General features: G+C 50.4%; 1 protein-coding gene across 1 annotated transcript; it reads right to left on the reverse strand.

Annotated features, from left to right (window-relative positions):
* Nucleotides 1-609: 609 nt before the first annotated feature.
* Nucleotides 610-25,225, reverse strand: CPLX4 (complexin 4). Its single transcript, XM_061130713.1, has 3 exons — nt 25,059-25,225; nt 17,018-17,105; nt 610-837 (listed from the first exon to the last, which is right to left on the reverse strand). Exons 1-3 carry the CDS (start codon nt 25,223-25,225, stop codon nt 610-612), a joined length of 483 nt encoding a protein of 160 aa, XP_060986696.1.
* Between the last annotated feature and the right edge of the window lie 1,034 nt (nt 25,226-26,259).

The raw sequence follows: 26,259 nt of genomic DNA on the forward strand, positions 1-26,259 counted from the left end.
TCCCACCTCCACCCAAATCCATTCTTCCCACCCTTCTGGAAGGGTGATGGTGGTGCAAACACTGGCCAGGTCCCCTCTTTGCCTCCTCTCTCGTCTCCTACCCCACCCCAGCCCCTCTGCTTCATGCAAGCATCCATGAGAAGCATCAAAGACACCCTGGAGACAGAGGTGGTGTGATCTCTGATGGCCCTTGAGCCTGCAGTCTGGGCTCAGGGGGGCACCCTGACCTTCCACATCTTTCTCTGAAGGGACCTGGAGTCCTGCTAACGGTTGGACAGAGTCAGGACCTTGTCCTGTCAGCAGAAAGTCGGAGGTGAAATACCGTTTGCTTTTGTTTCTTCCCGGCCGTCCTGCAGACCTTTAAGCAGATGTATGTTCTGCTTCATTCACAGCTGAAAAGTTCAGGCTTCCTCATATTTACAACTAAAAGGACAGTGTGATTCCTGCTGTCAGGGGCGCTACCAGGAACATTTAGAACAACCGAGGTGTCATCTATGTGTTGGTGGCGAGTTTTCATCACGTTCACTACGATCACGCTGACGCTGTTGGAAGCGCCCCTCAGGGGAGCGGTCAGCGCTGCCTTGACCGGTCTCCTCCGCTCCCGCCGCCTCACATCACGGCGCACTTCTGCTCCGCCGTCTGCTTGATCTCTGAGAAGGTGGCCTGGGCTTTCTCTTTGATGGCATCCAAGTCCATGTTCTGAAGGTTCTGTAGCTGCCTGAGGATAGAATCCTTGTCTTCCTCCTCTTCTTGATCTTCATCTACCATCTTCCGGAGGTCTTCGGGCAAATCCACATCGTCTCCAGCCATCTGGATTTGGTTCTCATCCATCTCACTCTGCGTGGAAAAACAAACACGGAGACAGAGGAAAAGCCTTCTGAAACCAACCAACCGGCCGACCCTGACCACGGCAGGGAGCTCGAGGCCTGCTGAGAAGGGATGCAGGGAAGGACACACTCGGCCCTTTTGCGGCAGAACCTGGGTCTGGGGCCAGCTGCGGAGGCCGGACGTCCCAGCTGAGATGCCCCATCTCTCTGCACTTGGGTCTCAGAAGCTTCTAGCACAGTGGTTCTCAAAGGGTGAGGAGCTTCCTTGCTGGTCCAGGGGTTAAGAATTTGCCTGCCAACGCCGGGGGCTCTGGTCTGGGAAGAGCCCACCCGTGTGTCACGACTACCGAGCCCTTGCTCTAGAACCGGTGCTCACAGCGAGACAGGGCACAGCGGTGGACGCCTTCACACCATGAGCAAAAGGAGCTCCGCTCGCCACAACCAGAGAAGACCCACGCAGAGCAAAGGAGGCCCAGCGCAGCCAAAAGTAACTCAGTAATTAAAAACATGGAGGCGTGGTCGCTGCACCAGGCAGTATTGGCATCTTTCGGGAAGGTGTTAGAAGCACAAATTCTCGACTCATCCCAGACCTACTGGATCAGAAACTCCAGGCTGGGGTCCAGCAATCTGCATTTTCAGACTCCCTGTCTGTTCTGCTGATACCCAAGAAGCTTGACCAACTCTGCCTCAGGGCCCCTCTGCACACTTGCTCTCTATCAGCCCCGGGCTATGACTCAGTGGCCCAAGCTGAGCCCTCTCTGGGGTCGGGGGGCATTGGGCTCACAGGGCCGGACCAGGCTGTCTCCATTCAGCCATCACTCTTTAGGGGCAACTTCTGGTTAACCATCACCCCTTCCCTCCCTTCTACCAGATACAGAAGCGGCTCAAACTCAGCTTTATGTCCTTGAGCCCTAGAAACAAGTCTGGCGCACACCACCTTCTTATTGAGTGAATCGTTGACGCCAGGACTCCAACTCAGCACCCCTGGGCTAGCCTTGCTTGCAATTTTACTGCCTTACAATTTTCACCTGTGGTCCTGGGTGTCGCTGTTCTGCAGTCTCTTAGTTCCTGCTGCCTGGCCTCTGAATATGCCTTTACCCTCAGGCTGCAGAGTCCTTTGTTTTGTAACAGAGAGGACTCTACAGAAGAAATTTCTCTGAGAAAGACAAGAGTCCTTTCATTTCTTAGATGGCTGCTCTCAGATATGATGTTCTGAGATCAGGTTGTAACATGGAGCAAACTGGGCTTTGGGGGACACAGAAGATCAAACAGGGGCTTCCCCGGTGGCTCAGATGATAGAGAATCCACCTGCTAATGCAGGAGACCCAGGTTTGATCCCTGGGTCGGGAAGATGCCCTGGAGAAGGAAATGGCAACCCTCTCCAGTATTCTTGTCTGGAGAATCCCATGGACAGAGGAGCCTGGTGGGCTACAGTCCATGGGGTCACAGAGAGATGGACACGACTGAGTGACTAACACAGAGACACACACGTGGTCATGGAGCTTGGAGGCTCACCTTCCAACATGCAACGTCTAGATTACCCGCCCCGCCCTGCCCGGAGTTCCCTCTCCATGTTCACTTCTGTGCTTTCTCTCCCCTCCTCGGAACGCAGACTTCTGATGCCAAGGGGAGGGATGCCTCTGGGGGGCGCGGCCCTCACCCTGACTCTCCCTGGACCGCCTGGGAAGGAGCGCTCTCAGTGTCACCTTCCCAGGTGACAGAAGCTTCCCATGCACTTGGCGAGGCCTTGGCCTCTCAAAGTGCTTAACGGATCAATTAGTTCCTCATCAAACTGGTGTGGGGATTAATTAGTTAGTTAATCCCCAGGGGCTCCCGGCCAAGCCTCCGTTTCTATTTATTTTGTATCCACCTGCCCTCGAGGGTGCCTCCCTTATGGACGGTTCTCTGGGCCTTTTTGAAGGAAACGGGGGGAAAAGCAGGGGGCAGCCTGGATTCTCAGCCCACCTAAATGCCGGGCCCCTGCCCACTTGAAATAAAACGTATGTAATCTGTAAAGGCATTCCTGGTAATTCCAGCATCCACACCCTCCAGGTGGAAAGAACATCTCTGTGCTTGTCACCAGGTTCGAACCTGGACAGGCTGGGGGGACAGGCGGCTGGTGTCCTGAGAGACCTGATGCACTCAGGAGGGTGCTCCCCTGACCCCCGTTCTCCAGGCCACTCAGCATGCAGCTTCTGCAGCTGTGGACTGACTTGGGTTTATTTTCACCTCCTTCCCCTGGCCCTTGTGGCTCAGCTGGTAAAGAATCCACCTGCAAGTCGGGAGACCTGGGTTCGATCCCTGGGTTGGGAAGATCCCCTGGAGAAGGGAAAGGCTACCCACTCCAGTATATTCTAACCTGGAGAATTCCATGGACTGTAGAGTCCATGGGGTTGGAAAGGGTCAGACATGACTGAGTGACTTTCACTTTCACTTCCCCTGACCCATGGAAGGAAGAGCTGTGAGGGTCCACTGTGCCTCCCAACTCACAGAGGGGATCCTGATCGCCCCAACGTCTACCCTAGCGGTTCTCAAAGTGGGCTCCCGAGGCTGGTCGCAGCGGCATCCCCCGGAACCTTGTTAGACACGTGGGTTCTTGGTCCTTACCCTGACCTGCTGATTCAGAAGCCGTGGGGCCGGGCTGAGCCCTCTGTGGTTTAGCTAGCCCTCCTGGTGATTCTGCTGCTTGTTAAAGTTTAAGAAGCCCCACCCCACCTCTCTTGAAGACAGTGGGCTGTAACTCACTCATCTCTACGTCTCAGAACCCAACGAGTGTCTGGCATGTTGTCACAGACAGGGCTCCAGGAGCCTGTTGTCAGGGATGACGCTTGAACGTGCAGGCCCTCTTGACTGCAAACAAGCTCTCATTTCATAGCTACTGACATGTTTACCTTCCCACTCCCACGAGGGCTGCCTAGAGGTCAAGGGCTGGCTTGAAGATTGGACACCTGAGTGTGAAGGTTACCTCCACCACGTACAAGCTGTGTGACCTTGGGCACCTAACACCCCCTCTCTGAACTTATTTCCTTATTTATAAATTGGGTTTATGTTATTTGCCTCCTTGCTAGCTCAGATGGTAAATAACATAAAATACACACTGCCTGCAGTGCAGGAGACCAGGGTTTGATCCCTGGGTCAGGAAAACGCCCTGGAGAAGGGAATGGCAACCCAGCTCCACTATTCTTGCCTGGAGAATCCCATGGACGGGGGAGCTGGGTGGGCTACAATCCATTGGGTCGAAAGGAGCCGCTCACGACTGGGTGATGAACCAACATAACTCTCATAGTTCTATAGAAGATGAATTTAATGATGACTGAATAATTTGGAATATATTAAACAATTAAAGGTGGCTATTCCTAAATGTAATGACCCTCAGAGGTAAAGCTGGGTTGGGGGGGGACTTGCCCTGAAAGGCCTTGGCCCTGCACGTGGTGCTCAATCCCATCAGAAGGAGGCCTTGCTCTCCCGCCCCTTACCTCTGGCCTGGGAGTGTCCCTACCTACCTTCACTCCAGAGCCTCGGCTTTCCTAGCAAACTGGGCCTGTTCATTTCCCTTTCAGCACTAGATGCTCAATTCTGGGATAAAATGACTCAGAGCACCCAGCTCCCCTCACCCCTTGTCAGGCCTGACCTAAGCTTGTGGGGGCACAGAGGTTGAAGACTGACCGAGGTCCCCGGCTCACGATCTGCACTTCTGTTTGCCCCCCAATCCCTGTTTCCACCCGCCTGTGGGAATCTTGTGTATACGGTTCCCAGCCTGGGGATTCCCAGATACTGGTAAAGAAACCCCCTACCAATGCAAGAGACATAAGAGACATGGTTTGATCCCTGGGTCAGGAAGATCCCCCCCTGGAGGAGGAAATGGCAACCCACTCCAGTATTCTTGCTAGGAAATGCCATGGACAGAGGAGCCTGGTGGGCTACTGTCCGCGGGGTCGGGGAAGAGTCGGACACGGCTGGGGTTTTACTTCCCCCACCAGGGATCATCACCCCTGGGCCCCCTGCAGTGGGAGCCTAGAGTCCTAACCCCTGGACCCGCAGGGAAGTCCCTGGCTTCTTACCCCTGTGAAGAAACGTGGCTGGAGGAGGTACACAGGAGAAGCCTCCGAAGTATGGGGCCCGACTCCCCTGGGGGTCCAGGGGTTCGGAATCCGGCTGCCAACGCAGGGGACACGAGTTTGGTCCCTGCTCCGGGAAGACCCCACTTGCCTCGGTGCGCCACAGCGCCTGAGCCCGTGCTTGAGAGCCGGCGCGCGGCCTCGAGAGAGGTCCCTGCAATGAGAAGGCCTCGCGCCACGCCAGGGCTGCCCCTGCTCACCACAGCTCGAGAGAGTGAAACAACGAAGACCCAGTGCGTCCATCGATACGTAAATAAATAAAGTTTAAAGCCTGGCCCCAGGGCAAGTAGCTCTGGCTGTCCAGTCTACAGGCAGCACCGGGAGTGGTCCATGACCATGGTCAGTGTCCTACGGTCACCGTCCTTCTAAAAGGACAACGCTACTGACTGCCCATCACCACTGCTCCCAGGCATGATTCCAGCCCTGGAATCAATCTTCCCGGACTGCAGCCTGGGCCCCGGGCGCCTGACAGCCAGGCAGGGCCGGTGAGTGGCTGGAGGACCAACTGAAGCTCCTGGACTCCTGGACTCGTGAGCACTGGACCCCAAGCAAGTGGGCTCGGACCTCGGACAGGCCAGGAGTTAGGGCTCCATGTGTCAATCGCTGCAGCCAACCCAGACTCCTAGCCTGCAGAGGCGGCCGTGACCGTGGGAAGGCTGGGGTTTGGAGCTGGTAGACCTGGTTCTGTCCTCCGCCCACCACAGGACCTTGGGCAAGTCACCTTACACGTCTGTGCCCGCCAGGAGGAGCCCTCGAACGAGTTACATTGTGAAACAGCCTTGTAAGCCTCTCAGCTCAGGACAAATAGTCACTGTGCTTGTGAATATTTTGGAGGAAAAAAGGCAGCAGGACATGAAGATCCTCCTGAAAAGATTCCTGGGAGAAAGAAGGAATGGACAGTGAGACAAGAGGGTGGGAGGGTATCAGCCCTTAAGAGAAAGATCAGGACAGAGCAAGCAGTTAAGGCCTGCCCAGGGGCTTCCCAGGTGTCTCAGCGGGAAAGAATCCACCTGCCAATACGGGAGGAGACACAGGAGTCGTGGGTTCGATCCCTGGGTCGGGAAGTTTCCCTGGGGAAAGAAGTGGCAACTGCTTCAGTGTTCTTGCCTGGAGAACCCCATGGACAGAGGAGCCTGGCGGGTTATAGTCCACGGGGTCAGGAAGAGTTGGACACGACTTAGCAACTAAACCACCACCACCACCAGTATTCTTGCTTGGAAAATTCCATGGACAGAGGAGTCTGGAGGGCTACAGTGGGGCTACAGTCCATGGAGTCACAAAGAGTCGGACCCACTGAGTGACTGAGCGTGCACTCACGCACATGCGATTCATACACTGGACCCCTTGCTCGACAAACTGCCCTGCTGAGAGGGACTCCTCTGCAATCCAAGCAATGGGTGTCTTGTCCTGACTTCGCTGCTGCAGGTTGGGAACGCCAGGAATATTTTGACAGAATTCATGCGTCGAGGAAAGGCATCAATGCCTCACCACACGCCAGGAGCCCAAGTGCAGGTACAGATGATATGAACCAGCCCCAGGGAGGGAGCGGAAGTCTGATGCTGAGACGCCCTGGCAGGTGAATGAATGAATGAATGAGGAGGGCATGAAGTGAGCTAGCATATACAGAGGAATGCACAGGCTACCTTCATTTCTCAGGGTCCTGTTTCATAAGTCTTCTCATTTCTAGAAATCTCATCAATATGGGATATTGTTTAATGCAGTTAAGAACTAATTATTTTTAGGTTGGCTGACCAGAATCAGTCTTAATCTCTTGCCTTTTAACCAGATTTATAATCTTAATTGCCAGTGCTGAATGCCCCATTCTTTAAATCACCGCCTCCTGCCATTATTACTCCTCTGACTGCTTCTGACCTTTTGCTGAAGGGTAAGCATGATCCTGGATTCAGACTTCCTTCTTCCTCATCTTGGCAAACTGGTCCTCATCTGGTATCAAAATGGAAATACGGTGATCAACTATTTCACATGGTTATATCGCCAAAAAGTTGAGTGTTCCCACGTAGAGTCCAGTCAGTCAAGCTTGATATGCAGACACATACCGGAGTGATACGGACGTGAGTGTTAGCAAGCTCCGGGAGCCGGTGAAGGACGGGGAAGCCTGGTGTGCTGCAGTCCACGGGGTTGCAAAGAGTCGGACACGACTGAGCGACCCAACAACAACAAGAGGAAGATATGATTTTGGACTTCGCAGGTGGCTCAGTGGTAAAGAATCTACCTGCCAAGCAGGAGATGCAGGTTTGCTTCCTGGGTCGGGAAGATTCCCTGGAGGAGGAAATGGCAACATACTCCAGTGTTCTTGCCGGAAAAATCCCATGGACAGAGGAGCCTGGTGGGCTACAGTCTATGGGGTCGCAAAGAGTCGGACACAACTTAGAGACCAAACCACCACCACTACCCCGAGATTTTATTTTGGTTTCAGTTTGTTTCTTTGTTTTTGGACTTTAGGACACCGGATAGCTGGATTGCTAGCTTTCTTTCACTTGGGCCAGTTGAGCTACATTTTGATGTTATATCTGTTTCTGAGGCTTAACAATGTCAGCAGTCACCTGTCTTCACAAACCACCCTTCACTGTCCTATGACGAGTGAGGCTGTCACACTGGCCCCTAGGCAAGGTGAAGTATTTCCTGGCTCCCGTCCTGCTAGAGTTTACAAGACACCGAGGGGGTGGGGGTGTAGACCAAACAGTACAGCCAGTCAACAAATACCTCTACAGAGAGGAAAAGGGGCTGGGCCTGCTTTGCTGAACGTGAGGTGGAGTTTGGGCTGGACTGGGAAGGAGGAGGGTGTGAGGCCCTTGGCCGCCAGGTTCCAGCGGACACAGTCATCCTTGCTCTGATCAGATGCTGCTGAAGGACTGAGTTTATGTTTTCTCCCCTGGTCTGTGGTTCTCAACCTTCTCCGTGCCTCTGAAATACGAGGAGCAGGTCCCACCCCCAGATTTGGCTCTAGTGATCTGTGGCAGGGTCTTCCCCGGTGCCTCAGCAGTAAAGAATCCGCCTGCGATGCAGGAGATACAGGTTCGATCCCTGGATGGGGAAGATCCCCTGGAGGGGGAAATGGTGACCCACTCCAGTATTCTTGCCAGGAAAGTCCCACGGACAGAGGAGCCTGGTGGGCTACAGTCCATGGGGCCACAAAAGAGCTGGACACGACTGAGCATGCCCACAGGCACAATCTGTGGCAGGAACCCAGGCAATAGAATTTTTAAAAAGCTTTCCTGGGACTTCCCTGGCAGTCCAGTGGTTAAGAGCTCACCTTCCAATGCATGGGGTGCCAGTTCGACCCCTGGTTGGGGAATTAAGATTCTCCATGCCTCACCACCAAACAGAACACAGAAACAATATTGTAACACGTTCGATAAAGACTTTAAAAGATGGTCTACCTCAAAAAAAAAGTGTGTGTTTTAAAAAAATTTTTTTTAAATTAGAAGCTTCCCTGGGTGAATTCTAACGTGTGAGAGGTGTTGAGACCCTGCCAGGGCTTGCTAGCGTCAGCATCTGCGACACCGCTTGGTCTGTCCCTCTTCAGCTCCTGGAGGAGCCCTCAGCACTCGAGAGCGAGACAGAGGCTGCGACTCTGAAAAGAGCCGCCAGTCTCTGATGAGGACTGAGAGTGCGCACAGGGGGTTCTCGAGGTTGGAGACTTCCCCCACCGTGGGCATCTCACACTGCTCTCCTGTCTGCAGACTTTCCGGGGGACTCGAGAGCTCCTAGAGGCCACGTGTCCAAGCCTCTCCTCTACAGATGCGGAAACCGAGGTCCTGGGAGGTGAAGAGGCTCGCGCAGGTCCTTCTGCTTGTTAGGGGAGGAGAGCCCAGCCCTGCTGCTGGGTCTGGTAGGAAAACCCGACTGGTGAGTCAGATCAGCCTGGGGCCGAGTCTTGCCATTTACCAGCGGTGTGACCTCGGGAATTCCGGCACCCTCTCTGAGCTGCTGTTCTTATCCGAGCAGGGGAAACGAGGTCTCCCGCCCTTCCAGGGTGGCCGTGAGGATTGAGAAGGTGGCACATCCCAACCTGATGCCTGTCTCTCCCCTTCCCAGGTCCCCCAGGACCTTCAGCTCTTCCCAGGGCAGGAGCAGAAGCAGCCAATTGGAGCGGGGCAGCAGGGGAGGGGCGGGAAGGGATGGCGCCTAGCGGGCCCGGAGGGCCTCTGAGCTGCCGCCAGAAACAGCTGCTGGAAAGAGGACGGTTTAAGTGCCTGGGACCCTGCGGGGCAGCCCCAAGAGCGCCTGGTCTGAAGAAGGCAGGCAGAGAGGCTCACAGAATCGTCTCTGCCTGTAAGAGGCAGCTTTAAGTCTCAGTTCTAACGATGCCCTCAATGTAGTATGTTGAAAGAAGCCCTACTGCTAGATCTTCTTCTATCTTCATCTTTGTTCAAAGCAAGCGATGCCCTTAACACGGCAGACAAACACCAGGTGTAACCAAAGCCTATGGCTCAGCGGGGGATGACATTATTTTTCAATGACTAACCTAGATTGACAATTCCGTTAATAGGATTAGCGCTCATTGTGGAGCTGTTTTCTCTTATTAATTTGGCTTGACTTACATATACATTTTGAATTGGCTAGGAAAGGGAGGGGGCGCACCTTGGTTTTTAGAAAAGAAAAAAAACTCGTGGCTTTATTTATAAGTATGACTTCCTCTGCTTGAAAAAATATGACATCCTAATTATGAGCTAAAGTAACCTTTGTATTTTTATACGGAATCATAATGTCGAATCCAGACTTGTTCTTTTCGTGAAAACTGATTGTAGTTTAACTCTTGTGGCAGACAGATTCCTTCTGCTGATTTTGATATTTTTTTCTTTGGGTGTGCTTTTGTTTTTCTTTTTTCCTGACTAACACTGATCACTCAGCAAGCCTTTTTTGTGTGGGGGTGTTTATGTGTGTGTCTATGTGTATGTGTGTGGCAGGTGCATATGTATGTGTATGTGTGTGTAGTATGTGCATATGTCTGCATGTGCAGTAGGTGTGTGTGTATGTGTGTGCATGTGTGTCTCTGTGTAGCATGTGCATATGTATGTGTGTATGTGCATATGTCTGTGTGTGCAGTAGGTGCACATGTATGTGTGTACATGTGTGTCTCTGTGTAGCATGTGCATATGTATGTGTGTGCGTGTATGTGCATATGTCTGCATGTGCAGTAGGTGCGTATGTATGTGTGTGCATGTGTGTCTCTGTGTAGCATGTGCATATGTATGTGTGTGTATGTGCATATGTCTGTGTGTGCAGTAGGTGCGTATGTATGTGTGTGCATGTGTGTCTCTGTATAGTATGTGCATATGTATGTGTGTGCATGTGTGTCTCTGTGTAGTATGTGCATGTGTGTGTGTGTGTGCATGTGTGTGTCTATGTACAGCCCCTCCATGTCAGACACCACGCAAGGCCCCGAGGACAAAGACAAAAACCTCAGCCTCTTTGTGAACAAGCACACGACCCAGCAGGTGAGAGTATTCAGGGTGGAAAGATGACGCAGGAGACATGCACCCAGGCGTTATGGGAGCACCGGGGAGGGGTAGAGGAGGGAGGTCACGGAAGGTTCTGGAAGAAGCAGCACTAGAGCAACGACTTCCAGGAAGGAAAGGGGTCACGGGGAGCAGGGTGTAGGGGACGTGAGGTGGGAGGAGGAGATAGTCCAGGAGAGGGGCCCCAAGAGGTGAGGCTGGGAAGTTAGGGGCCACCTCATGGTGTGCAGGCCAGGAGACTAGACTAGACTCTAAAAAGTCATGCTAAGCCTTCTTTTTTTTTTTTTAAATGGGGAAGAACAGAATCTGTTTCCATCTTGGAAACCTTACTCTGCAATTTTGAGGGAAGCAAAACACAATCAAAAAACTACTTAAGATGTATTGTAAATTGCAACCCACTCCAGTACTCTCGCCTAGAGAATCCCATGGACAGAGGAGCCTGGCGGGCTACAGTCCACGGGGTTGCAAAGCATCTGACACGACTGCAGAGACTTAATGCACACACAAGAGGTATTGTCGTCACGTTGCTGAGAGGTGCTGAGCCCTGCACCTGGGGGTGAGTTGAGAAGGATTTAGGAGGTGGAATGACAGTCGCCTGCTGATTGCTCTGTGCGGGGCTGGAGGAGGAGGGACCAGGCAAGGGTGAGCCTGGGGGCGGTGCGGGCTGGCGGCCCTGGGGGAGATGGAGCCTGTGGGAGCAGGGCTGGGAGGGGGTCAGGGTCTTTCTGGGTCTGAGCTGGAGGCGCCCGAGGAGATGTGGGTGTGAGGGTGACCTTTAGGGAGAAGGCGTAGACAGCAGGTAGAGGCTGGAGGGTCAGCAGCACACATATAGGTAGCAGCTGAAGGCCACGGGAGATGCCGCCATTCGGGGAGAACGTGACGGCGAGAGGGACAAAGAGGAACCACCGGGGATGTTCAGAAACCTGGGGGCAGACGGGGGAGGTAACCCTGGAAGGAGAGGAGAGACAGGTTAAGGAGCAGAATGAGGAGGGTGGCACTGAGAGGCTGAGAGAGGGAGGGCTTCAAGGAGGAAGTGCTGAGCGAAGGAGGAGGGCTCTGCCCCGGGAAGGGCTGATCCAGGAAGAGGGCCCAGAAGAGACAGCGGGACTGTCTACTGCAGCAAGACTGACCTCAGAGCCTCTTCAGGAGGAAGGCTTCAGTAGAGCAGCGGGAACCGCTCATTTAGGAAGATGCCCAGAAAGCCACCTTCACTCAAAGTGCTGCTCGCTTAGTTGGGAGAGACCTGACCTCCTTTACAATGGAGAGGCCAGTGGGGAGAAAGTGCTGGAGACCCAGGACAGGATGCTGAGTGGGACGGGACCCAAGTCTAACACGAGCACCGTGGGTTACTTCAGGCCGTTGGAATCCCCTGATTACGGGCATTTGAAAAGCAGAGGAAACTGACGTACACGTGGACACAAACGTCCTGTGATGACCTGGGCGGGGGGATGAGATGGGGGTGGTGGGAGGCTCTTGAGGGCGGGGACATGGCGAGTATACTCTTCTCCATACATGTGCGGATATTGCGATTTGATGACCGCACTCTTTCGACTCCTGCGATGACTGCAATGAACAGCAGGCATCAAAAGATGAGGGTACGACCCACGAGGGTGTCCTGACGGTGAGCAGAAAACCCGGAGGGGAGGCGTGTGCTGTTTGGCGGAAGTCAGGTCGCCATGGCTCGTTTCAGAGACCGAATTTCCCTTCCCTCATCAGCGGTCGACTAGAACTCCTTTTCGCAGGAAACACCGGCCAAATGACTTCTTTCGAAAATACAGTTCTAATTCCAGAATGTGATGGAGTTATCCTCATCAGACCCGACAGCTCCTGGGAAGACATTTCCCTCAAATCTGCTCTCATTGGGCCTGGGCGAGGGTTCGGGCCCAGGACCGCCTCCTGCTGGTTATGTAACCGCTGGGCGTGACCCCGGGGAACCCTGAATGAGGCCCCCAGGGGTCCCGCCTCGTTAGCGGGGAGCACCCGGTGAGCGCGTCCAACCCCCTGTGGGCTGTTCACACTGTTAGTCGGGCTGTTTACCCAACATGGATTTTATGAGACGGCCGGCCAGACCGAGGATTCTGCAAACCCCCAGGGGAGGGAAGGTTGTTCTCGGGGGCCAGGTAAGGCCCTGGTGAGCTGCACTCTCTGCCTGGCACTGTTTAGACGTGTTAGGCCGCTGTGTTCGGGTCTCAAGATCTCATTAGTGCAGTAATCAGGAAGGCAAGTCCCGAGAAGGGGCTGCGGGGAACGACTCAAGAACCTGTTGCTCCGTCCCCGCGCTGGCCCAGGCTGCCCTGAGCCGGTCTGGGCTGCTGCGAGGGCCCAGTCCTGAAACGCTGGCCCTCATCCCTTCCGCTCTGGTTCACCGAACGCATCTCCATGGCCTTGGCCTTTCCCCACTGTGGTGACGCCCACAGGCCACTGTCTGGCTTTCCTCGCAGGGCTCCTTATGGGAACATCTAGGAGAGGAAAACCCACCACCTATATTCCCGTTGTGGTTTTCGGAAGGTTCTTTCTAAAGGTTCCACTATGCAGACTCTTCTGAATACTCAAAGGAAGCTCTAGGAGCTAACCGATGTTTCCATGCCAGCCTGCAGCCCCACCCCCAAAGAGACTGACTTGATACAAAGACTTTCAAGGCCTGGGAAATGACTCTCGCCACAGCCATCATTTCCTCAAAGTCGTCTCCTCCTGCAGCTGAAAATTCCAATTCCTTCAACGCTTCCTCAATGACAGCCAGCCGTTTCAAGATTTCTCAGCCAGCATCCCGGTGGCTGCAGAGACAGCGGCTGGGCCCCCTGCCATGCCCACCCGTGGCCCCCGAGGGTGTGGCCCCCTCCTGCCTCCCGACAGCTGCCCCAGCAGGGCCCAGCGGCCTTTCCACGCGCCAGCACAGTGCTGTGTGATCCTTAATATCGACAGAGTGGACTTCAAAAAACAAGCCCCCTCCTGAAATCGCTCCTGGCCACCCGCACTGACCCTCCTAGAGCGTGCAGTCCCTGGGGAAGAACTGAGACCCTCTGAAGGGCGGTTCTGCTGGGGCGGCCTGGGGGCATCACGGCTTCGTCCCGGGACCCCAGGGGGCCGGAAGGAGCTGGGTTCCTGCCCCCACACACGGGCGGCGGCTGTTAACTGCGAGTCCCTCGCCCAGCCAGGATCTGGCTTAGGCAGGAGCTGCCGCCCTGCAGCTGGTCTCGGCCTGGGGAACAGGTCTGCTGCCCCTTGCCCCTGTCTAGCCTAGGGCGCTGTTGAGGGCCTGCTGCCTCCTGCAGCTCGGAAGGGTGGGCAGCAGGGGACAGGGAGCCTGTGAAGGTCTCTTAAGGCAGAGGGGGTGCGGCAGGCTGCCCTCCAAGCCCAAGGCCTGCTCAGAGGCAGGGGCGTCGGCCACGGCTGGGGAGAACTGGACTGAACGGAATATGACGCGGCCAATCTTTGATGGCATTCTTCCTATTAATTCCTGTTTTCAAAATGCATTCATTCATTTTATTTTGGGCTGTGTGAGGTCTTCGATGCTTTGCATGAATGTTCTCTAGCTGCGGCAACAGGAGCTACTTTTTGAGGCCACGGGCGGGCTTCTCCCTGTGGTGGCTTCTCTTGTTGAGTCCACAGCATGTGGGATCTTCCCCAACCAGGGCTCGAACCTGGGTCCCGTGCGCTGGCGGGCAGATTCTTATCACTGCCCCACCAGGGAAGTCCTAGTTACCATTTTTACAAACAGTGCACATGGGGTTAGATAGAATTTCCAGGTGCTGACGAAAAAAGCAGGCTGTTGTATTATTGGGAATTTTCACGCCAGGGCAAATTCTTGAAGCATCAGGTAGAGAATTCACTTTGACACCATCCAGGCACTCTTAGGGAGGTCCCCACCTGAAAGTAAACTCCATGGCGCAAGATGACGCGAGGAACGCTTTCAGGCGACGCTACCGCTATTTACTCGGGTTGTACCAGAGTTTTGTCTGTGCTCACGGTCTCCCATCAAGCCATCAGCTGACAGACCAGCGGGGAAAGCGATGGGCCTGGGTCTCTGGAGGACAGATTCTGAGATGCTTCGCTGAAATAGGAGCAGGGCACGTTGTCCTGGAAGGGCCGGGGCAGTTTTAAACCACGTGGAATTCCAAACGGCTCTAAAACTTCCAGGATGCCTCACTTCCAACATGTGAAGAGTGGAAAGAGCAGAGACCTTGGGGCCAGGGGGTGCTGTGTTCAAATCCCTTTGTGGGTAGGACGCTCTTTTTCAGGGCTGAGAGGCCTGAGTTCCAATCCTGGTTCTGTCACTGCGCAGCTGCGGGGTTTTGCAAAGTCCCTGAGCACCCCCACCCCACCCAAACATGGCTGCGGTTTTCTCATGTGTGAAGTGAGGCCATGGCTTAGACTCTCAGACAAACTCAAAGGTCTCTTTCAGGGTCTATGAAAAAATTGGGTGGGGGTCTCATATATGTGGTGCATTGGAGCCAGCTATAGAAAAGTGGGTTCATGGGCATTAGTAACCCATGCAACTAAGTTACTGGGCTCCACTGTTCACGGTGTATCAGCTTCTCATGGTCCTGCCTCCTCTCGGTGGCTTTGGAGAGCAGTAGCTAGATGTGGTGGAGAAGGAAATGGCAACTCACTCCAGTGTTCTTGCCTGGAGAACCCCAGGGACGGGGGGCCTGGTGGGCTGCCGTCTGTGGGGTCGCACAGAGTCAGACACGACTGAAGCGACTTAGCAGCAGCAGCAGCAGCTAGATGTGGGGCTAGTGGTAACGAACCTGTTTGCCAATGGAGAAGACATAAGCTTCATGGGCTCAATCCCTGGGTCAGGAAGATCCCCTGGAAGAGGGCTTGGCAATCCACTCCAGTATTCTTGCCTGGAGAATGCCATGCACAGAGGAGCCTGGCGGGCTACAGTCCATAGGGCTGCAAAGAGCTGGACACGACTGAAGAGACTTGGCAGGCAGGCAGCCTGTGCTGAGTAGGGTCACTGTCCCTCCAGGGAGGATGTGAATCTATACATCACGTGGCTCTAGTTCTCCCCTCTTTCCATAGTTCCTGTTGGAAAGGCTCTTGTGCCAAATAAACAAGCCAAGCTTAGAGATTTGGGAATTATTTTTTTTTCTCTGAAGAGCATCAACCTATTTTGCAAATGAGGTTGTCTACCCCTGAGGATCTGGGTGAGCAAGACCACGGGCTCACCATTAAAAAAACAACCAAAGGGCAGATATTTTCAGTTTAAAGGAAAGAAAGTGAAGTTTCTCAGTCGTGACTCTTAGCGACCCCATGGACTGTAGCCTGCCAGGCTCCTCCATCCATGGGATTCTCCAGGCAAGAGTACTGGAGTGGGTTGCCATGTCCTTCTCCAGGGGATCCTCCCGACCCAGGGATCCAACCTGGGTCTCCCGCACTGCAGGCAGGCTCTTTACTGACCGAGCCCCCAGGAAGCCCTACTGCTTTCGGCTGAGAGGCCGGCGGTTCCTGCGCTGTTTGCTCACCTCGGCGTGCCCCTTGCTGTCATTGTCGAGAAATAAGACTTCTGTGCACAGAGATAACAACAGCAGTAAGAGCGATCGCCCACGGAGCTCTTCCCACTAGTCGGGCACTCGATTTGTCTTGTTATTTCAGACGAAGACCTCAGGAAGTACGTGTCGCTGCCCCCAAGGTATCGATGAGGAAAAGGAGGCTGAGATGTATTAAGAAGCCACCTGAGATTGCCGATGTCAGAGCCGGGATTCAAACCCAGTTCTCCTTACATCCTCACCAAACCACAGAACAGTTCTCAAAAATATATCCTCCAGAACAACAAACATATATATATACATATCCTGAGAATGCCCCATCTTTCTGGAAGACACACAGCCAGCTGATGGGGTGTCTGTGTGTGTCTGTGTGCGCGTCGCTTACTCTCTTTCTGCCTCTGTTTCCTCTAAGAACGCACCTTACAAGACTGTGGTGAGGATGAATGAATTTATCCATGCGGAGAACCTAAGAGCAGTGCCTGGCACTTAGAGCTCAGTAAGCGTCAGCTGGGATGATGGCTGTTCTCATCGTGCATATGCACAGGTACTCTATAGTCTTTAAATAAATTTACATAAACAGGTATCACTCCGTTTCGTTGAGAGGAAATGGAAGTTCATAGAGGTTAAGTGCCTGGAATCTAGTTTTTATGAACTAATTCAATGCTCTTCTCACTATATCAAATACCTCAATTACAATTAAGCGAAAGTCACTCAGTTGTGTCCGACTCTTTGTGACCTCATGGACTATAGAGTCCATGGAATTCTCTAGGCCAGAATACTGGAGTCGGTTGCCTTTCCCTTCTTCAGGGGATCTCCCCAACCCAGGGATTGAACCCTGGTCTCCTGCACTGCAGGCAGATTCTTTACCAGCTGTGTCACCAGGGAAGCCCCAATTATGATTAAGACATATAAATATATATGTATTTATATACATATTTATGCATAGTTACATTTGTTATACATACACACACACACACACACACACACACACACACACAAGCGCAGACTTCGGAGTGTGACCCTTGCTGATAATCCAACACTCTGCATTTCTTATTATGTAAAAAATGACTGTCTGTTTATTGTGTTAAGAGTCTCACCTTTGGGAGTCTGTACTTTTCTCTGAGGTGAACTCTGAGGCACGCCCTCTCGGCCTTTTTCTGTGTAAATGCAGCGTCTCTTTCCATCCTGAAAGTGAAAGAAGACAATCAAGGATCAGAGGACCTGAGACCACTGGCTGCTCCAGCTCCCTGCTCAGAGAAGCCAGACACTGGGCCACACCCTCTGAGTGTTTTCCTACACCCCCAGGCGTCTGCCTCTCCGTCTGGAATTGCACGCTCACGACTGAGTACAGACCTGACTTCCCAAAGACACGTCGGCTCTGCGAACCTCCCTGTGATGCAGCGTGGGGGAGGCAGGGGGCCCGCCCTGGTGGGGAGCTGACCTCACTGTGTCCCTCTCCGGGCTCCTGGGAGCTCAGGTGTCAGGGCCACCTGGGGCGCCTGCCTACCATGCAGCTTCCCAGCCCATCTGCATCATGGAGAGAGGCTGTGTTTTCTAAATCATTTCGTTTCTTATTTTATTATACTTTTTAGGGGCTGACACATTTAGTGCTTCTGAAATGATCGGTGTATAAGCTGATAACAGAGGATGCAGAGTATTACTTTGGGGACGTAAGTTTTATTTATTTCTAGAATTTAAAACATTGAAATATAGTTGCTGTACAATATTATGTGTCACAGGTATACAATAGAGCAATTTATGACTTTTATTTAAGAAAGATTTTTTGAGCTGTGTTGCTCAGCATAGGAAATCTTAGTTCCCCAACCAGGGATTGAACCTGGGCCCCTTGCAGGGGAAGTTTAGAGTCCTAAGTGTTGCACTGCCAGGGAATTCTTCCTCCCTCTTTTTTCCCCACAATTTTTATAGGTTATCTTCCATTTATAATGATCATAATTAATATATTGGCTGTGTTCCCTATTTTGTACAATATATCCTTATAGCTTATTTTATACATAATAATTTGTACTTGGGACAGAAGTTTTAAATTCTACAGAACACTTATTTTTATGGAACAAAAATGTTTGGAGCAAACCCTTAGCATCTCCTTCCGTTTCCTTTCCTGATGTCCTTTTAGAAACCCTTACATGGACTTTCCACATGTCTATTTAAGGCCAGGTTCGGTCTCCACCCATGCTGCCTTGATTCTGCAAGATTCTCAAGGTGAAAGACGTAATTCTGTGTTTTAAAGGATGTTCTTCTCCAGATCTCTGCAGAGCTGTGTTTCTGCAAAACAGTTACACTCAGTGACTGAGAGTTTGAGATTCAGTCGTTATTCAATTCATTTAATTCCATCAATAAACGGGGATCAGAATACTGAGCTACAATAATGTGGAATTAAAAAAAAAAAAGCACTTGCAATCCTTGACAGCTGAACAGGGACATGTAAAATATAAATGACAGGGAATCCAATTGCGAAAAGTTCTCTCTGAGACCCTGCCAAAGAGACGTGCTCTGGAAACAGCGCCTTAGTCCAGGGAGAAACACCTGCTCCTCCCTTCCCATTGTCAGCATCTATAAGCCAGGTCGTGCAGACTTCTTCCAGTGTCTCTCGTCACCACGCCTTCCATTCTGACCACCGCAGCCTCATGAATGTCTGTCACTCCATACCGTATCTCATGCAGTGATTCTTATCTTCATACCATGACTTATGCAGTGATTTTTAAAATAGGTTTCTAGTCCCAAATTATCGAAAAGAGCTGGAAGGAGTGGTGTACTGGCTGACGTATCACGACCAGCTTTCTGGGGAAGAAGCTCTGTAGCACCTGCCAGGTTCCATGGTGCCAGTACTTCCACTGAAGTGGACTCCAAACTATTAATATCAACTTGATGTCACCGAATTTGGGGAGAAAGTGGGGAGAGACACATGCGAGTAACTTTGATGGGTCACTGCAGGATGCCGTGGGTCAGCTCAGCACACCACTGGCTGGAAGATCCATTTTTCTCAACCACTGTTTAAATCAGGCTACTCTCAGATGCGGCAGTCTCCTTTACTGCGCAGCATGGAGACAGCCCACATGCTTTGCCCACTTTTCTCTACAACTTGGGCCACTTGATTAGAGACCGCATTGGCCATTTAAATGATCTCCCTGCTTCCATCATGGCCCTACCATCGAGAAGTGACGTTTTTAACAAACGGCCTGAGTGATTCTTACACAAGCCAAACAGAGATGCAGCATCCAGGATGGGGGCCGTTTGGTGGCAGACAGGATTTGGGGATTTGATATAAAGCTATTTCCCTTCATTGTCAACCCTCTAAGTCCCAATTTAGGTACAGCCATCCCTTCCCTGGGCGAAGGGATCACTCACACAAGATACGGTGTGGATTTTCAGAATGCTCTGTGGATGGCCTAATTGAACTTGTGATTTGCTGTTGGAAGTGGGCTCCCTTGTCCTTGATGATCCAGAGAGAAGTAGACACCTTTGAGGATGTCAGTGAAGCTCACTTGAACCACCTCCTCTCCTAGCTGCCCAGGGAAGCACATTGTTAGAGGCTGCTTTTATATACGGGCTTCCCTGCTGGCTCAGTGGTGAAGAATCCACCTGCCATTGCAGGAGACGTGGGTTCGATCCCTGGGTTGAGAAGAACATCTGGAGGAGGGCATGGCTACCCGCCCCTGTACTCTTGCCTGGAGAATCCCATGGACAGAGGAGCCTGGGGGTTGCAGTCCATGGGGTCGCCATGAGTCAGACGGGACTGAGCGACTCAGCGACGATATCAGGAAGCTTTGTATACATGGCCCTGCCCGCTAGCTGCACAGGACTAGACCAAGCTGGGTAAGTGGAATTTCTTCTCTGAGAATTTGGGTTTGGGACGGAGTAAGTCAGAGACTCGCAGTGTGGCTGGATCTGTTCACAGGTGAGCTTGGAGGACGTCGGCTGACCACCCTCACGGGTGGTTTGGGTAACAGAGGAGCAGAGGGCTGACTGCCCTGAAAGGACAAAGCAGCCGCACGGAGGCGGACGGGGTGGCCAGGGATCGAATGAGGGCCCGTGACTCCCAGTGATGCTCTGGTCCTGGTTCAGCCCACAAGGCCTGGGGGCATGTCTGCAACGGGTCCGGTGAAGCGTCTTTGCAAGAAGCATGTTAGTTGCTCAGTTGTTTCCTACTTTTTGTGACCCTGTGGTCTGTCCATGGGATTTTCCAGGCAAGAACACTGGAGTGGGTTGCCATCCCCTTCTCCAGGGAATCTTCCCAACCCAGGGATCCAACCTGAGTCTCCTGCATTGCGGGTGGATTCTCTGCCGCTGAACTACCTCCATGCTATGCTAATTTGCTCAGTCGTGTCCGACTCTTTGCAATCCTATGGACTGTAGCCCACTGGGTTCCTCTGTCCATAGGATTCTCCAGGCAAGAATGCTGGAGTGGGTAGCCATGCCCTCCTCCCTGAACTACATGATTTGCCTTAAAAGAAATACCCTATTTTCAGGTGGCTCCGTTGGTTTCTATTTTTTAACTCCAGGTTCTGGAATCATCTTAACCATTACACAGAAGCCTGGCTGAAGGAAGACTTGGCTCTGAAGGCATCACATTAAACGGCTCATCACGGGGCCCTGGCTTTGGACACTCTCTGAACTCATTTCCCTCGGCAAAAAGTCAGGCCTGGAGGAGGCATGAGAGAACCCTGGGCTGAGTCTCCTCTTTTAGGGAAAGAGAACTTGCTGAAGAGCTCAGAGACCCAGGGGCATGGGCAGAAGCCAATCTCCCCCCAACACCGATACTTTACTATAAAAAGATTCAAGTGTACAGAAAAGTTGACACGACTTTACAGTTGACATGCATATACTCACCATTTATATTCTACTATTGGCATCTTCCTATACGTTTTAGAAAATGTCACTTACCTAGCCCTCTCTCTTTCTCTCTCCATTCATTTATCCATCATATTTTCTGATGCATTTCAAAGCTGTTGACATCAGTACTCTCTTCCCCCGAACACTTCAATGTGCATACCACAACTCCAATTACGTATCTGTTTATTTGTTGTTGTTGTCCAGTAGCTAAGTTGTGTCCAACTCTTTGCAACCCCGTGGACTGTGGCATGCCAGGCTGTCCTTCACCATCTCCCGGAGCTTGCTTAAACTCATGTCCCTTGAGTTGGTGATGCCATCCAACCATCTCATCCTCTGTCATCCCCTTCTCCTTCTGCTCTCAATCTCTGCCAGCATCAGGATCTTTTTCAGTGAGTCGGCTCTTCTCATCAGGTGGCCAAAGTATTGGGGCTCCTTTTCTTTTGAATCAAAATGTTGCATGCTATTAAATGCACAGACCTTAAATGGACTGTGATGGTTAACTTCGTGTGTCAGCTCAACTGGGACACAGGGTGTCCTGATTAAACATCATTTCTGAGTGTGTCTGGGAGGCTGTTTCTAGGTGAGATGAGCATTGGAATCGGTGGGCGGTGGACGGAGCGAAACAGAAGGGCCTCCTCGGTGTGTGTGTGTGTGGAGGGGGGCAGTGCTCATGGAATCCACGGAGGGTTTGAATCAACAAAACGGCCTCCTGCCTGCCTGCCTGCCTGCTGAGCTGAGACAGCAATCTCCTCTTGCTCTGAGAACCCTCCAGTTCTCAGAACCGCACCACCGACTTGCCTGGGTTGCAGAGGGCAGATGGTGGGACTTCCCGGCTTCCACAGCCACGTGAACACTGGCTCCTTGTGATAAATCTCGTCTGTATCTGTGTGCACACACATGTATTTTTTCTCTTCTCTCGGTTCTGCTCTTGCTGTGTAAACCCAACCTCTTTTAAGGTGTAAAAGTCATTACTATCACCTGAGAAAATACCCCCATCCCGCGCTCAATCAACGCCTGCTCCCAGCCCCAGGGGCCACCACTGTCTTCTTCCCAGCATAGGTTGGGTTTGCCTGTTCTAGATCTTCATACAAATGTAACCACACACTATGCATTCTTCTGTGTAATTCTTCTTTCACTCTGCTTAAAAAAACCCTGGGGATTTACCCAGCTTGTTTTACTTACCAGGGGTTTGTTCCTTTTCATTACTGAGTGTGTTCTACTGTGTGATGACATTTTGTTTGTTTATTCATTCTATTGATGAACACTTGGATTATTTCCTGGTTTGGGCTCCTGTGAATGAAGCTACTGGGAACATTTTTGTACAAGTCTTTTTGTGGACGTATATATTTCTCTAGTCGCAGTGCACGTTTTTAACTTTGATAATGTCTAATTCCTCATTTCAAAATTTTATGGTCACTGGTTTCAGGGTCATGTTTAAGAAATTTCTGCCTACTTCCAAGATGCAAAGATATTCTCTGTTTTTTTTCCTGGATGCTTTATAATTTTCGTTTTTATGCTTAAGTCTGTGATGCACATCAAAGTTCAAGTTACAAGTGATGCCATGGCAGTTGCTGTATCATAACTGAGGGGACATTTTCATATAATGGAGAGAAATGGAGGAACAAACAGGTTGTTTTATTTAGAACTTTCCAAATATTCTATTTAGGTATAGACCTCTTTCAGTACTAACATTACCAATATGGCAGGGGGTGGGGGTGGTGGAATCTGAACATGGAAATAAAGCAAAAATGAATGTGCCATGTAGTGTATTGTTGAGTAATATTTGATTTATTATTAGTAAAGTCAATCCCACAACTTTTCTAAAATGATGAGGACAAGTTAAGGAGGCTTTTATTTGCTAATATTCATTCTAATTATTATATATATTATGATGTGTGTAGCTGTCTCTAGCTATAGCTTGTGTGAACCATTTTTGATGCCTACTAATTTTTTCATTTTAATAGTTGCTCCAATTTATACATTTCAATATACATATTGAAGTATAATTGATTTACAATGTGTTAGTTTTGGGTGTACATCAAAGTGATTCTGCTTTATATATACGTGTGTGTGTGTGTTCTCAGTCATGTCTGACCCTTTCGTGACCCCATGAACTATAGCCCACCAGGCTCCTCTGTCCATGGAATTTTCCAGGCAAGAATACTGGAGTGGGTTACCATTTCCTCTTCTAGGGGATCTTTCCAAGCCAGGGATCGAACCCAAGTCTCTTGAGATTCCTCCACTTGCAGATGGATTCTTTGCCACTGTGCCATCTGGGGAGCCCTTTATATATATTCTTTTTCAGATTCTTTCCCCTTATAGGTTATTACAAATTACTGAGCATAGTCCCCCGATGTCTGCCTCTTTATATTGTATTCTAGGTGATGAAGCTCTTGGAAACTCAAGCAGTCCTGCCTCTTGCTGTGTAAGCAGGTGAGCCTCACTGTCCTGCTACCATCGCTTTAGTTGGGTGATGAAACAGATGTATCACACACACACACACACACACACACACACACACACACACATACACACACACAGACACACACACACACATACACAAACACACACACACAGAGACACACACATACACACAAACACACACAGAGACACACACACACACAGACACACACACACAGACACACAGACACACACATCCACACACACATAGAGCTGAGTAGTTGGTGTACAACTGACTGATGATACCATTTGAGTATTTTGGTTTCTGATCTGTCCAGATATAAAATTAGGTAAAACTATGACATTAGTTAATCAAACAGATGCCATATCTGTGACCAGATTTATTACTGGGACACATTAAGTGATATTTTAATATCAGATGTGTAGTCTATATTTGTGACCATTTTCTTTTTATCGGTCCCCTTTGAGCTGAGAACATTTAATGCTATTTTTCTGCTTCTGCTTCTTTTTAACATGCCATAGGCAAAACTGGCCAGTATTCAAGGAATGCTGCCTTTTTTTGTGTATTATTTTAGCACCCACATTATTTTTGCAGTTGCATCAAAAAAACAAAACAAAACAAAACCAGACCTTAAATTTACTGCAGAGCCAAGCACCATTCTAGGTAGTTTTATAGCCACAGTTGCTTTCAGGAAAAAATACAACAGACAAGGTCCCCACTAAACGGAAGCTTTAAGCTTCCTTAGTTTCCTCCAGGTCATCAACCCTTTCACCTTTAACCATTTCAGCAATAAGACATAGGCAGTTGTCATGTAATTATTAGCAAAACAGCCACAGTGGCACACACAAAAAAAAAACCACCAAAAAACTTTTGTAACGTATTGTGAACTTTTAACTTCAAGACTGATGCTTCAATACTCAGTTGATTTGATTATTAAAACTCTTAAATTCTACCTTAAACTTAAAAAAACTAAATATAGACTACACTCAGTCATCGGTAGTGAAAAATTGGTAATATTCACATTCCATAATACCCAACTGAAATGTTACTAATGTTTTATTACATTTTATATAGCCAGAAGAATGTCCTTATGTTTTGGAGGTATATAGGTAAAGTATCCAGGGGTAAAGTATCAGGATGTCTGTAATTTACTTTAAAAATGCTTCTCTGTACTTATTTATCTATCAATCAATCATCTATCCTCCAACCAACGAATTATCTGTAAGCAAACATGACAGAACAACTGTTGATTTTATGCCATAGGTATACATGGCCATTCATTATACTGTTCTACTCTCCTGTATCTTTACATTTTTCATAATAGGCAGTCCACATAACTATTCAGACTCTTTGAGAAGCCAAGTCTTAGGACGTGAGTGTCATGTTGTATTTTCCAGGCTTTCTTCCCTCTGCACATGTAAGTTCAAGAAGATTGTACTCTGTGCTCTTTAAGGCCCCTTCCAGGAGCAAAGTCTGAATTCCCATCATTTGAAAGCTTTCTACATTCACCTAACAGGGTGAATTTCCTGATGGCTGTAAAAATATTCAGGCGCCCAGTTTTTCATTTGAACACCTGAGGTCAATTAAAATGTGCCCGGATCAGAAAGTTTCAGCTGCTTTTAAGGATGACATGTAGATTTGTTTCTAGCATTTTTCATTTCCATTCATACAAATAAGATAAGAGTAGCTGTTGATGCTAGGAACTGGTTCACTGTTGAGCAGAACAGACTTCCCTGAGCTTGGAGGCAGATGGCATAGGAAAGGCATCTGAAGGGCGGAGAGGGGGAGAGCCGGGCGCCGTGGACAGCGTGGCCACAAGGAGCCTCTTTCTGCTCTAGCAGGGAACCCGAGCTGCGAGTACTCACTTTTCCTCGATTATCTGCTTCTGGTACTCCTCATACTCCTCTCGACTCATCCCTTGAGCAGCTGCGGGGTCAGATGCTCCTCCTTCTTCTTTTTTTTCTTCAGACCCGCCACCGAGTCCTAAATTCTTCACCTGGTTACTTATCATAGTTTTCATAAGGAAAGCCATTGTGTCTGCCCTCAGAGAAAGAAAACCAAATACTCCGAGAAAACTCAAAAGAAAACAACAAACAAATCACAAAATCTCCAAGTATTTTCAGTGATAGCAACACGTTGAAAAGCAAAGGACTCTGCGCAGCCTCATCTATTCAAGGGCATAATGATAGCGAGGAGTGGTTTGTGGGCTCTAAGCTGGATTAAAGAGGTGAACTCCTTAGCAGAGAGGCAGATGGCTCCGATTACCAAGGCATGCAATCAGATGCAGCCAACTACTTTCTGAATTAGTACACTAAGCTAATTTCAGAGGGGGAAAAAAGAATCCTTCACATTATCCATCCCTCTCCCATTTCTAAGGTTTAAATTATAAGTGCAGCAGGGCTTCATCAAGGGTTGTTTCAACTAAATGAATCGGAGGTGACTGATTATATGACTGTGGTGGAAGTTCCAAATTCCAGGCCATGAGAGCAACATCCTGTTGAGAACTGAGTCCAGTGAGATGCAAAACCTAAAATGCTTTATTTAGCAAAAATAATCCTTTGATCCATCATTTTATCTCATTGGCCTCTCAGGACTATGTAAGGATTTGTGTTTTGGTTTGCTTGAATCCTATGCTGTTTCAGTGGTTCCTGGGTCCTGGACATAAATACCCAACCAGGCAAGTGTGAAGGGCAAGCCAGAGGGTCCTTCACGTACACCTGGAAGATGAGCCTAGCTTGCTCCTGCTCTGAAAGGTTATACTTCTGCATGGAGACAACGCGCCGGACTCTTGCAAAGCTCTGACCCAGAAGGTGAGAACATGGGTGAGTCGGCCTCGGTGGGTATTGGTATTTTCCTCTCCCCTGGTGGCTCATATGGTAAAGTGTCTGCCTGCAATGCAGGACACCCGGGTCCCTTCTCTGGGTCAAGAAGGTCCCCTGGAGAAGGGAGTGGCTACCCACTCCAGGATTCCTGCCTGAATTCCATGGACAGAGGAAGCTGGCGGGCTGCAGTCCATGGGGTTGCAGAGTCGGATACCACTGAGTGACAACACTTTCACACGTTTTT

Source organism: Dama dama, chromosome 27 (genome assembly GCF_033118175.1).
Source record: "Dama dama isolate Ldn47 chromosome 27, ASM3311817v1, whole genome shotgun sequence".
Classification (NCBI taxonomy): domain Eukaryota; kingdom Metazoa; phylum Chordata; class Mammalia; order Artiodactyla; family Cervidae; genus Dama; species Dama dama.